At 50.2% G+C, this 14,256-nt stretch overlaps 1 protein-coding gene across 1 annotated transcript in view; it reads left to right on the top strand.

Annotated features, from left to right (window-relative positions):
* The window catches only part of SIX3 (SIX homeobox 3), a 35,945-nt gene extending 28,624 nt beyond the window's left edge, over nt 1–7,321 (top strand). Inside the window, exon 4 of the mRNA XM_028103756.2 lies at nt 7,193–7,321. Within this exon, the coding sequence (XP_027959557.2) occupies nt 7,193–7,321 (129 nt within the window). The remainder of the gene's footprint in view (nt 1–7,192) is intronic.
* The last annotated feature ends 6,935 nt before the right edge of the window (nt 7,322–14,256 follow it).

The following is a 14,256-nucleotide window of genomic DNA, read 5'->3' as shown; positions in this document are numbered from 1 at the left end:
TATTATTCATCCTACAATCATTTCTGTCAGTTTTCGGTCGGTGGCATTGAGTTACACCGATTGGAGTCCCATGCAACCACCAGCTCAGAATTCCTTCCGGGGGGTGGGGGTGGCCCACCACTTTCTGGAACACAGCCCTGCTCTCTCCCACCTGGGTGCTCTCACTCGGTCACTCCCGAGGAAGGCAGATGTCCTCTCCCTGTGAGGGGATCCAGGTAGTCCTCTTGGAAAACATTCTTCTGAACAGTCCCACAAAGATCTATAAAGAGTTTTTTTATTCAAAAAAAAAAAAAAAACCAGGAATCTGAAACCCAGAGGCTTAAAGTGTGGGAGAAATTTAATGTGGCCGGGACCTCCAAAGTGAGACCTCTTGTCTCCATGTGGGGAGACCGAGATCCAGAGTGAGCTTCATCTGAGCAGTCCATATTGTTCCAGACCTTGGGCGTGGCATGCGGGGCGCACGTGTAGGTCTGGGGGTCTTTGTCATGGCTGGAATTTGAAGAGGGGTGTCCCGGGACCCGGGGGTGCCACTCGCTAAGACCGTTTTCCTTTTCCTCAGGGCACGAGCTGAATTCTCCTTTCAGGGACTGGGAGCTCTTCCCAAGGTACTCCTGGCAAAGGCCTCCTACTTCCGCCCTCTTTCTTCTTTTCTTTTCCCCAGTCCCCACCCTCTTCATCTTCCTCTTTCCTCTCTTCCTGCCCTTCTCTCACCTGCCTTTCTTGAGAGCCCTGCCCAGTGCCCCCTCTTTCTGGGGCCTGAGCTCCTGCAGGCGGGAGAGCCAGCACCCCGCCGCCCCGTCTGCCCTCCAGTGTGTCAGCCCCGCCCCCCCCCCCCCCAGCTCTGCGGCAGATGCAGGCGCCTCCTGCTTTGTTTCCCATCCTGAAGACGAGCAGCTGCCGCACTAAGTGCCACCAGCAGGGGGTCGGGCCCGGGCTCACACTCCTCCTGTCGCTGAGGAGGCAGCCCCCGGGGCGGGGGCGGTGGGGAGGGGGGCAGGTTTTCAGGAGCCGAATGAGCTAAGCCAGCGTTGAGCATTATTCCAGGAATTTTAAACACTCGTTAAAGGCTTTGCCGTGTCTCACTTCAGTACACATCATGCTCCAGTTACTGCTCGCAACTGCGGGGCATCAGCCTGGGCAGCACTTATCAATATTTTAGCATGAGAAAGGCAAATGATGTTGAAACATTGAACTATATTTCCATCTGTTCAAACTGAAATGGGACAAGCGCAGCTCAGGAAATGGAATACCTCCTCCCCAGCTGCCTCAGAAGCAGGGACACCCGTTGGCCTGGCCTCTGCCCCTGCCTCAGTTTCTCCTTTACCTCTCTTATTCCTCAGTCGCCAATATTCATACCTCGTGGGCAAACTCTAAGGAGCTTGGTATTGACTAGGTGTTGGGTTTGTTGGTAGAGCAGGGGTGGTGTCACCTCAAAGGATCCAAGAGTGATACCCTTCCTGTTACAATGTGCTTCACCCATCGATGGACAGGGAAAAGCGAGGTCAAATGTGAGCTGTCTCATTTGGTGGCAGAGGACATCATTTCCATCCCCTGCACTGGTGTGGCTCAGTGCCTGCAGACCATCCCTCCTGCAGCAAGACCCAGGGGTGGTGGTTAGACATGAAAGGGAATGCACAGACCATAGCAGGTGTATAACTGCTGCAGAAATACTTTTCTTATGCTCCCACTGTCCCTGGAATAAAATGGAATTTATTGACAGGGAAGGACCTTGAGAACTATTAGTGTTCTATTGTTTCAAAGGACCTGAGAAGTTATTAGGGTGTGGAAAGTAGAGGTGGTTGTCATGGGCCCTGAGACCAGTCATCTCAGATTTAGTGGTTCCCATGAGAGCCGGTGGGAAATCTCAACCAACTGGTCCCCAGGAGATCTGAGATTGACAAGATTCAGGGAGTATGGAACCTTTGACCTCTTTGTCCCCAGCCCTAAAGAGATGAGGGACTGCTCCTCCCTCATTTCCCCTCACACTGTGTTTTTGCAACTTCTTATTTTGAGGCTGTTCTGTTTAATTTTATTTGTCTACAGAGAACTAGGGATGGGGTTGGGGAGGACATGGGGTGTGGGGTGGGTTCAGAACCTACATCCCCCAGGACTCACTCTGCTAAGGAGGGTACTGTGGGCTGGTCTCAAACCTTAGAGCACCTACTGAAGACTAACTTAAGATCTTCTTCCCCCTGGCTCCCCTGCCAGCAGCCAGGCCAATGGTAACTTTTTATGTGGGAAAAAGGTTTTCACCTTGGCGGCAGCATCAGCAGAAAATGCCTGTCACTGGAGTTATGGGCTGCAAAAGCCAGAGTACCCATCAAGATTATCTATACCTCTGCTTGCAGACAAGGCCGCCCATATCCCAAGCCAGTTGGAGATGGAGCAGCTTCAGAAATGGGGTCCTCTTCCTCAGTCAGGACAGGGGACAGTGTGTGTGTGGGAAATATCTAGTAGCATCTGAACCAGATATGCAAGTGCTAAATGGCATCACAATGTCATCTCAGAAATCTGATAACCAATGAGTCACAGGCCAAGGCCATTGCTCAAAGTTCTTTGCAAGCATTTGTGCCTATATAAGGCCTGCGGGGAGACAGCAAAGTGCCTGGCCCTGCAGGAATCTTGGGGGCTGCCCGAGTAGTATAAAGAGGTGACCTTCTTTGTAAATAGAAGAATGTCATGTGTTTACTTCTGTCAAGGAGGAGTGATTTTTAACCTCACTGTCCTTAAGACTCAGAATTATTGTCAACTGTGGGAAAGACACAGCCTCTCACCTCTTCCTCCCTTGACCATAGACGATGGGGCTAGTAAGGGGGAGAAAGAACAGGGCATTTTGAAGATTTGTGGGGTCATGGTGAACGCTGATCCCAGAAGGGTCTACCCCAGCATCCCCTATGCTTTGTCCTACAGAGGAACTAAGCAGGACTCTAAGAAGGACTGGTGAAAGACAGAAGGCAGAAGGAATCGCATTGGCTGTGGACGACATACGTGAGCCTGAGTTGGAAGAATTAAGACTGAAGCCGAGCCTCTTCCTTTTAAAAAAGCACCTGCAGATATTAGACAGAGGGCAGAAAGTCAAGGGGACTTAAGTCCCCTTAAGTGAGCACTTGTTTTGCACAGAGCACTGTCCAAGGTACTTTTTATCAATTATTTCTCACAAAGCCTCTGAGATAACTATTATTAAACCTATCCAACTAATGAAAAAGAAAACGAAGGTCAGAGGGTTAAGTGACATGCCAGTGACCCATGCAAGATCACTGAGATCATAAGTGGCACATTCAAAATTGGAACCTGAATTTGTTCACTTCCAAGGCTCACGTTCCTTTTATACCACATGTTGCATGTAGCTCCAGTGTCAAGAGTTAGGGGCAGAAGGGGTAGAGAAAAGGAGCAGACGGAGGGCAGGAGGGGGCTTCCTGGAAGCCAGAGGGAAGGGAGCATCCTGGTGTTGGAAAATTGTGCCCGCAAAGTTACTGAGATGTGGCTGGTCCACAGCCCTGTGAATCTGAAATTGCAGAAGAAATGGAAAGAAACCAGGAGGATTCCCAAGAGGTTGAGGACAGCTGCAGGGTGAGTGCAGATTAGCCAAAAATTAGAGGTGCAAGCTCAGAGGCCCAGCCAAAAGACCATCCTAGAGAACCCAGATGGGAGACTGGAGGGCCGCTAGCATGCCTGGGGCTCAGCATGAGTCTGTGTGGGCAGCACTGACAGGGGATGAGAACACATGGTAAGGGTTGGAAGAAACAACTTCCTTACTTCGTGAGACAGGCTAATGCTGTTAGGATGCCAAGCTATTTAAGATCGGGAGAGTGAACAAACACAAAGATTCTTTTTTTTTAAATAAAGATTTTATTTTTTTTTTTAAGTAATCTCTACACCCAACATGGGGCTTGAACTCCTACCCCCTAGATCAAGAGTCACATGCTTTACTGACTGAGCCAGCCAGGTGCCCCCAGCGCTAAGATTCTTTGAACTGTGACTTTGCAGAGCCTCATACGTACATTTTTGTGTGCTCTCCCCATTGTGTGCATATCCCGCGCTCAAAGGGATCCCAGGTCAGAAGGTAATGAGGGATACCAGGGTCCATCCAACAACCCAATCTGCAGAAAGGACAGAGAAAATGGGAACTGGAGTGTGGAGAGAGGGTTGGTGGGGTTCTTTTGACTCAGAGTAGAGAGTCATGTGCTCTTGCCAGAAGCCAGTACTCACAGTGCAGATGCATGTGGAAATGAACATGAAAAGGGTCTTGACTGTGACTCTGGGCCTCAGAGAACCGAAGGAAAGCTGCCTGGAGGGCCCCACAGAGACTGAAGAGTGAGCTATTAGGATATCAGAAGGTTGCTCAGGATTGCAGGCATCTCTAGAATCAAGGTGACATGGCTGTCCCTTTAGCAGGTAGGACTGGCCCACTCTTCGGTTCCATCACGAACATCATCAGGCTGTTTGTTCTGCACGGACCAGGGTCCCATGGCCTAGGACTTGTGACAATGTTTCAGATCTCAGGAATACCTTCTGGCTCCAAAATATGAAAGGAAAACTGCGAAGTCACAATAAATACATATTTTGTTAGTATTTCCAAAGTTTATTTATATTCATAAAAAACTTGAGACTGAATTTTAAACTAGAATCTCACACTTCCCAGGACTTTCCAAGTATGCCCCATGGCGGAGACATTCAAGCTAATCATAAATTACATGCGTAAAGATTCCATAGACAAAATATTTTAAGCAGGAAATGAGGTGAGACTGGTAACATTATGGGTTATGCAGCTTGTGAAGTTCTTCCAATTGGCCTGGAGGAGATTCAGCTTATGTCAATTATTCCACAGTGTTCATTGAGCAAATACTATGCAGCAGGCATTGTTCTAGGAACTTGGGCTGTATCAGAGGACAAAGATAGTCAAGGATCTGTGTCTTCATGTTAAGAAAGATAGACCAAAAAAATAAATATAATATATTAGTAAATATATAGTGTGTTTGAAGGTAACAGGGCTATGGGAACAATAGAAAGTAGAACAAGGGAAGAGACTCAGGAAGAACGTGGTGGGGGCAAGGCATGGCCAAAAGCAGGGTTGTCAGCTTAGGCTTCAGAGAGAGAATGAGATGTGAGCTGACTTTAGGAGGTGAGTCAAGTAAACATCTGGAAGAAACATGTTCCAAGAAGAGAGAAGAGCTAGAATTGAGGCCTGGAGGCATGTGTGCTGTGTCTGAGGGCCAGCAAGGAGGCCAGTGTGATTTGAGCGGGGAGCATTTGGAGAGGTGGTCACAGAAGTGAGGCTGGGTGCCATAAAGGTCCTGGGTGCCATATTTGTCCTGCCAGGCGATACAGCTGTTGTAGAGAACCGGCTTGCTCTTGAGAGCAATGGGAGCTCTAGGAGGGTTCTGAGTAATTGGAAGGTGGAAGGTGCCATTCATTGAAACTGACAAGACTAAAGGCAGGGCATGTTTGGGGCAGGGAGGGGGGTGATCAGGAGTTAATTTAGACATGTTGAGTCTGACTGTCTATGAACCTTCCAGGTAGAGAGGTTGAGTGGGCAGTAGGATATGCAAGTAGGAGTTCAAGAATGGTTTTGGTGGGTTGGAGTTGTTGGCATATTCTATATAGATGTTTAAGGCCTTGGGGTGGATGACCTTACCAAGGGAGAGAGTAGATGGAGAAAAGGAAAGGAACAAGATGTCTTGCCCTAAGCACTCCACCTGTTATGGGTCAAGGACAAGAGGAAGAACCAGCCAAAGAGGCTGAGAAGGTAAGAACAGGGAAGGTAGAAAACCAACAGGGGTTGTCCTGGAAATCAAAGAAGCGTATCCAGGAAGGAGGTTGTCGGCATGAACATCAGGTAACACACGTGCAGGATTTAGCAGATGTTGGCGCATAGTAAGAACTCAGCAAATGAGAGATAACTGAATTTTGTATGAGCAGTAGTATGTGAGTTCTGAAGAACCAGAGGAAGGTAGAAGGCCAGGTAGAGGAATGAGCCCTTGGTTAATCAGATCATCATTAAGAAGAATCTACACTCCATCAGGATCTGATGGAGAGGGGTTGTTGATAAACAACCAACAGATTAAAGCAATTCTGAGAAAAGGGACCCAGGTTTAGGGATGGGGCTCTTCCACTATCTCTAACCCCTTGCCGTTCCCCACTGTGGGGAAGAGAACAGAATCCTGCTTCATGTGCGGGCTCTCAAAATGACTCTTTGGACCCCTTTCGACCTTCACCTATGACCTGGGGATCGGGTCCTCTGGCAAGCCTGCCACAGAGATGCTAACAAGACAGACCTGCATATCCTCAGATGTGACATCTCGCAAGCTGCCTGCATCTGGTGGCCTGTCCCTGGGAGGAAACAGCCCCTGCTGGGTTCTCTAAATACTCATCAGCTGGCCCAGGAACTCAGCCACAGAAGCCCAGACTGGTGCAGGCATGGAGGGGCCACTGAAGGAATGCAGGGCTAAGGTTCTGGGGGAGGATGGAGAAGGGTCCCTGGAGACTCATCGACTCCCACTGAGGTCACCCCTGGAGCTCGGCTGCTGTGTGGTTGTATGCTGGGCTCAGGAGTGGGGGCTCACGGGGCCATCTCGGGGACCCAGACAATGGGATGCGTCATCAGAGTTTGCTGACTGTTTCATGAAGCTATGTGCTGTACCTCTCCCGTCCCCATCTCCTTGGAAGCTAGCACAGTGCTCACTACCTGTCCCACGTGGGATGCCCATGAACCTGGTATGCAGAATCCTCTCGCTGCCACCCGATCCTTAACCCTCTTAGGCAAAAACTCCAGCAGGGAGTTTCCCTTCCTGGTTCTCATTCCTGAGTTCATCCATTTGCTATGGAATCCCGTGTTTTGACTAGAGACAATTCTCAGAGGCATCTTAACAGGTAAGAGTCAGTATTTATAATATGCCTTGGAAGTGATTCTGATGTGTGGCTCCATGTGGGACCCTCAGGTATACACACACCTTCCCGCCCAGGAGTGCTGACTTGGTGCTTGCTCTGTAGGCCAGATGGGCTTCCAGGAGGGACAGGCAGAGGGCTGGTAGAAAAATGCCAGGAAATTCCCTCTGCTCAGAAAGATTCCCTTGCCAACCCCACCTTAAAGCTCACCGCGGACGATCATCCAAGTCTTTGGCTACCCATTGTCCTCTCAAAAAAATCCCTAAAAATGTAGCACTCTCTGTAGAGTTCATCCCCCCTTCCAAAGGTTGGAGGCTGCGGGAAGCAAAACTTGTCATCTCATGCCACCCAGGACCGTCCATCTGTGTCATGGGCTGCACCCCTGTACCTGCTATATCCTGGGAGCCGAGTCCTCCCCTTCCACCCGCGGCTCTGAAGCTGTCCTTAAGACGGTGAAGGTGACACTTCCTCCTTCTCTGTGCCATCCTGCTGCTGTCTCCCCTCCCTGCTCCAGAATTAAGGGCAAAGGCACAGGAAGCCAGACTGTCTGCCCCTGCCCCTCACCGTTGCCAGGAAGCATTGAAACGGCTCTGCTGCCCTGCCCCTCGTGCCAGGCACCGGGATGAAAGTAAACCCCAGAATGGCAGTTTGGGATTATCTAGTGCCCTGGGCCAGATCGCTCCCTGCGAGGATTAGTGGCTTCCTGTGAAAAAGCCGCAGCCACTCCTTCAGACAAAACCTCCTCTTCTGGGGATCTCCTGCCCCCTTTCTTAACCAAGAAGCTCAGCATACAGAGGGCTACAAATTGGCCGAGGACATCTTATCTTCGAATACCTCTGATGATGGGGAACTCACCACCTCCCGAGGGTCTGCTGTAGGTATCTCATGTAAGTGGAATCCTCCAGTGTTTGTTCTTTTGTGTCTGTCTTAGTTCACTGAGCATAATGTGTTCAAGGTCATCCATGTTGTAACATGTATCAGAGTTTCATTCCTTTTTAAGGCTGAATAATATTCCATCGTGTGCATAGACCACATTTTGTTTCTCCACTCATCCATCGAACACTTGAGTCATTTCCACCTTTTGGCTGTTGTGAATAACGCTGCTATGAACAGGGGCATACAGCATCCGTTCAAGTCCAGAGTGTGTATTTACATGTTGCCCAAAGAGCTTCTCCCTTCACCCCCATAACACACACTATGTTTCAATTAAGTGGAGAACTGCCCCAGGGCAGGGTGAGAACCTGGGTCTCCAATGACACCATAACTTGCACCGTTTTGTATTATGTCAATCCTTCCTAGGGAGTTAAAGCGCCATATTATGTTTTTAAAGAATATCAAGTATAAGCCCGGTGCAGGAGTGGATATGCACACCGCATGTTTTCACACGTGGTACTTTCACGCATTGTGTGGGCTTATTGTTCTAGATTGGACTGTTAACTACTGTGTTTGAGGTTGGGCTGTCATTTTTGTAACTGCCTTGGTGTTTTATTGGCATTCCTTATTGCATTTATAGAGCAATAAGAAGATATATTTAAATATACGTGCCTTGTTTTTAATTGATTAAGAACTGAAAGCATGAATCAAGAAAACTGATCAAAATGGGAAAGAAAATGCGGTGTGCATAGCCACCCAAGTCGTGGGCTTATACTTGATATTCTTTAAAAGCACAAGAGGGCTTTTTTACTCCTTAACAAGGGTTGACAGGGCGCCGGGGTGGCTCAGTGGTTGAGTGTCTGCCTTCGGCTCAGGTCATGATCCTAGGGTCCTGGGACTGAGCCCTGCATCGGGCTCCCTGCTCGGCGGGAAGCCTGCTTGTCCCTCTCCCACTCCCCCTGCTTGTGTTCCCTCTCTTGCTGTGTCTTTCTGTCAAATAAATAAATAAATAAATAAATAAATAAATAAATAAAATCTTAAAAACAAAACAAAACAAGAAAAACAAGGGTTGACATAATACAAGTGTGTCCCACCCTCATCTTCCTACCTCCCCCATCAGAACCGTCCCCAGGGCTCTGATGAATCACCGTGACAACAGCCAGGGGGTCTGGCATTTTGTAAGGGACGGTGCCTTAGCCCTAAGTGACGAATCTGCAGGGAAGGAATCGCAGGCATCAGCAATGGACACAGAGAGATTTGGGATGAAGTCTTTCTCATGTCGTGCCCCTTAGCAGCCACGTATTTTAGCAGACTCAGAAGATCCAGACTAGAGGAGGTATAAGGTCCCTTACTCCATTCCTTCTCCCAGCCCAAAGCCTCTTGACCTCACCAGCCTCTGCGTGAACATCTCAAGCACTGAGCATGCACCACCACGGGAGCCAGCCCGCAGCATCCCTGGACCCACCTCTGAAGAGCTCTTCCTTCCCGAGTCAACCACGCTCTCCCCCCCTTAGCACCCTCCAAGGGGTCCACTAGCTACCCCTTGGGACTCCTCAGGATGAGGCAGCTTCCTTTTCTCCAAGGGCAGCACCCTTTAAATATTGGAGGCCAGTACCCAGTCACCCTGAAGGTGAACATCCTGGCTTTTGAAACTCTTTGTTTTAGAACTTCCGTGCCCAGACCTGACCATTGGCCCCCAGCCCAGCAGCAGCCTCGGGGGCCCGGTTTGCTTGGGCTGGGGCTCCGCTCCTAGTCCCCGGGGGGTGGGGGTGGGGGGGCAAGTGTAGTGCTGAGGGAGGGTGGGGGAGGACTGGGACGACACCGTGGCTGCCGAGCGCCACCTACTGTTGAGCCAGGCTCCATCTCGGCTGGGCTCTTGACTGGTATTAACCCCTTTGATCTTCGTCCTGCTTCACAGATGGGGAAACTGAGGCTGGGAGAAGTTAAGGTGTTAGGACTCCTGACGGAAATCTGGGGCGAGCACGAGCTGCTGCAAGCTCACTTTTCGAATGGCGGTGGCAATGAGAGCAGCTGCAGCTCCCCGATCCCCCCAACAGCAGTGGGGGGCAAGGGGGACAGAGAAGGCGGTCCTTATAAACTCAGAGTTGCCCAAGGGGCTTTCTGAGCGGGGGTGCGGGAAGGGGGACTCGCAGCGCTTCAGAGAAGCTACCGGCTGTGGGGACCCTGGCTTGTGCGCACCTCAGCAGCCCTCAGCCCTGGCCTAGCCTGTCTCCCAGGCCCTTGGGGCCATAGCTCCTCGGTCGGGCCCCTCAGGGACCCCGGAGCCAGCTGTCATGTTTGATGTCTGGCATTCAGCTCCGTTTTCTAGCATGGCTGGGGCTTGTCCCCCTGACCTGGTGTGGGGCCAGGGGAGCTCAGACCGAGTCCGATGTAAGTTCTGCACACCCACTGAAGGAGTCCTGCCTGGGTGCGGAGGTGGGGTGGATGTTAGCCTCTTGGCCTTGGCTACCGACTGAACCCACCGAGTCAATAGGAGAAAGGCAGAAGGAGAGGATGTGGAGGCTCCTCTCTGCTCCCCTGCCCTCCACCTCCTTCCCACCCCCCTCACTAAAGAGTTGGGGTCCGGGGAGGACATGTAATTCTCCAGTTGAGTAAGAAGAGGGCCTGAAAAAGCTGAATCGGGGTCAGAGTTGCCAGGTCGGCTCCAGTGGGCTACAGGCCTCCTCTAGTTCTCCCTGGCTGCCTCCCCTCCTTCCCGCCCTGCTTGTTGGCAGCTCCCACCAACTTGGCTACCTGAGGTGGCTGTGGGCTTGGAGCGCCAGCCTGCCGGCCTGCCCTCCTTATTCCCCAGCCTGAGACTCTCCTACGGTTGCCTTTGACTCTTTCTTACTAGATGATGCTGATGGAGCTGATGGAGCCCCTGGAGCTCAAGCCAGTTTGGGAGGGGACCGCAAAGGGGCCATTCAGCCCAGGGTGGTTGTTGGCCCCATGGCCAGTAGCTGGAGTTAAAGGAATCTTCTGAGGGGTCTGCCAGGCACCACACCAGGGCTTGGGCACATAGTGGAGGTGATCAGAGGCTCGGTGTGCAGCCCCCTGCAGCTTCAGATTCCTCTCTGGAGAATGAGAGCAATGATACCCACCCTGTGGGTTTGTCATGAGGGCTAAATGAAAAGCAAAACACTGAGCAAGCTCTTAGCACTTAGTAGGTGCTCAATAAATAACAGTCATAAGTATTGCCTTGTCTCTTCCCTCAGGAGTGCCTTGGGTGGAGCTGGGGTTCAGCTCTGACTTCTGATTTCCAATACCTGGCATGCCTTTACACACGTGCATTATTATTTATTTATTATTTTATTTTTCCTCTCATCCTTCACTGCAAACCTACTTCTCCTAAACGCCCCAATTTGGTGAGTGGAACACCATCCCCCAATATGTCACCCCCCATCTCCTTTCCTTCAGCCCACCACGTGCAGCCAGGTGCGATCCATGTCTCAGCCCAGTTGTCCCGCTCTAGGAAGAATTAGTCACTTGCTCACCTGCACCTGGAGTGTTTTTACAGATGTCCTGGACAGCACTTAGCCCAACATGCTTTCATTTTTGTGTATAAGTCTGTCTCTCCCATACTGAAGGCCTAGGGGTCATGTTCTCTGTTTCTTTTAAAGGTAGGCGTCAGGGACGGATGGATGGATGGGAAAGAGGCTGCGTAAGAGCTCTGTGAGTCCTGGGTGGGGCAACAGCCAACTTTCTCTCAAACTTTACAAAAACCCTCCACCCTCCCCTTCTAGAACACTCAGGAAAATGGAGCACCCATCTCTCCGGACTTCACCAGATGTGTTGGTCCCAGGCCCAGAAAAGATAGGGGACTTGCCTAAGGACACAGAGCAGCTAAAAGGATTAAATTGTCTGAATGCAGGACTTTGAGATATTAATGTTCCCAGTTCCTTCCAGTTCTTGAACAAAGCTTCAGTGTGTTTCTCTGGAGCCAGAAAGAGTGGGTGGTTTGAGAAGGGGGATGATGCAGAAGTAGGGGGGCTGTACTCAAAACCACAAGTTTGGGAGATTTGTCTCAACACACAAGGGAGAGAGGAAGAAAAAAAATGAAAGACGGGCGCCTGGGTGGCTCAGTCGGTTAAGCGTCTGCCTTAGGCTCAGGTCATGATCCCAGGGTCCTGGGATCGAGTCCTGCATTGGGCTCCTTGCTCAGCGGGGAGCCTGCTTCACCCTCTCCCTCTGCTCCCCCCCCACTCGTGTTCTCGTTCTCTCTCTCTAGCAAATAAATAAATAAATAAAAATCTTTATTGAAAAAAAAATGAAAGCGAGTCCCAGACTACTTCTGGCTAAGAAATATGCTGGAAAGGTTTGAATTCTAGGGAAGATTTGCTAAGAGAAGTTTGCTTTCCCAGCTAACAACCTGCCAACTTCTCCTTGCCCTTGGGGACTCTAGGCCACCTCCCCATCCACACCCACCTCCTTGCCCATACAAACACCAACATCACTTCTTTCAAACTTTTCCCTTGAAGGAAGCTCTGAATTCTTGAGGATCCATTTCACACGGCGAGAACAAGGTTTTTACTTTGTGTGTGTGTGTGTGTGTGTGCGCGCGCGCGCGCGCGCCCTATGGGCCCCGCCTCCCTTTCTTCTCCTCCCTGGGCCGCCTGAATAACATTTTCAGATGCATAAAAGAAAGTACTGAGGACCTCAAAGGAAACCACTCATTTTGAAATACAGTTATCAAAATATTTTTTTAAAGTAGTGACATAGTAATATATGTGCTTCTCCAATAATGGATTATGTAATAAAATCTACTGGCAGGACAAATAACCATTGGAGCAGGGATGCACACAGATGATATTTGCAGATATCCGCTAAGGCTGTAACAGGATTGGAGCATATCTGTTATCACCACTAAGACTGCTGTGGTTGATTGCCTGCATTCGTAATTTAAGAAACAGCTAAATTTCAGGTAGAAGTTAATGAAGACAAAGACATCACCCCCCCCCCCGCCACCCCCTCCCCCCGCCCAAAGTCAAGTAGCCCTTTGAATCCTACCTGTTAATCTCTTGGCAGGGAGGGAGTCAGGGAGGGTATCTGTGGACTTCAAGTTAGAACCGCCTGTTCCACTGGAAATGAGCAGTGTTTTCCACCGGAAATGTAAATCCTCACCCCCTTCCCCAGATGCAGTGAGTCAAAACCTCCAGGGTGGGTCCAGTGTTTGAGCAAGCCTCCAGGTGGTTCGGATGTGTGCCCCAGTTTGAGAACCCCTGTCTGAGAGCTACATGCGACCCAGTTTCTGAAGGAGAATGCATTTACCCCCAAAGTCCTAGAGAAAGAGAGATTGCCTCTGTTTTCTCTCTGCTTCCTTCAGACTAACGCTTTATTGAGGTGCACTGGTGGTATGGAGTCTGAAAACCCAGGATTCTTGCTCATGCATAATGAAGTGCTACAAAGCAGCTTCGGTGACAAAGGGCAGAACAAAACCCAGCTGTAGAGATGGGAGCGAGGCCTTCACTCGTTTATGTACCTAAAAAATAATTGCCTTCTAATTATCTCCATAAAAGTGAGAAAACTTGCCTGGCTTATTAGCACCTTTATTAGCACTAGGGAATAATCAGATATCCTTAATAGCTTTCAAACGATCCCTAAAGGAGGAAGCCATTTTTAACGCATCTACTGGCCATTCTTGGGTTATTACAGAGCCTTTTAAAGCCAGTCCACACAGAAAGGGGCCCTGGCAAATTCAGGGCTTTGGGAATGGGATGGGCTTTGGATCTCTGTGGGCTCATTCGTGTGCCAGGAAATGTGTGCCTTCTCTTACCTGCCTGTGCCTCTTCCCTCAGATCCACAGCAGCACCCTTCCAGAAAGCTCTGGTGGGCTGGCGGGGGTGGGGTGGGGGAGGAGCTGCTGATTTTCAGGCAGGGCAATCTCAGGGCACCCCATCTCTCCTCTGGCCCTGCCTTTTTTAAGGGACTCAGAGCATGTTCATCCTATCCCAGTCTGCTTTGGGAAAGACTGCTAGGCTTATCACATTCCGATTCTCCAACCCAAAAAGCACAGGCTTTGGAAAGCTGAAGGCATATTGATAAGCAGGATAGTGGTTTCCCATCTGGCTGGGATGGGGCTCTCCTGCAGGTGTTGGGTCCCTGGAGGGTTGAGCTCCAGGGCTGTTAAGGAGAAGCAGAACCGGCTCGTGGAGGGAATCTAGCCTCTGTTTCTCCAGCAGGTGGCGCCATAACTTTACCTTCAAGCCTCGAGTGCCAGGGATGGCGGCTCTGAGTTTGCAAGCCTGGGATGTGAATCACCACCTGGGACTCCCCTTTTCCATATTTGGGGCTTTGCAAACTAACTCCAATGAACCTTCTTCATCCCACTCTCCTCCCAAACCCGCAATATTTCTGATTCTTTAACTGAGCATCATAAACACACTTGTCGGAAATACTTACTGATTGGCCTTCCAGACTGAGGGCACTGGAGGGATTTGAGCAAGGCATAATTATGCTACCACCCTCAAATTCTGGGGGCTTTCCCCAAACACCCCCAGC

This window comes from Eumetopias jubatus, unplaced genomic scaffold (assembly GCF_037043125.1).
Source record: "Eumetopias jubatus isolate StellerSeaLion01/CBP00866 unplaced genomic scaffold, mEumJub1_p1.0 scaffold_9, whole genome shotgun sequence".
Lineage (NCBI taxonomy): Eukaryota > Metazoa > Chordata > Mammalia > Carnivora > Otariidae > Eumetopias > Eumetopias jubatus.
Note: the sequence above shows the minus strand (reverse complement) of the source record. Positions and strands in the feature narration are given on the sequence as shown.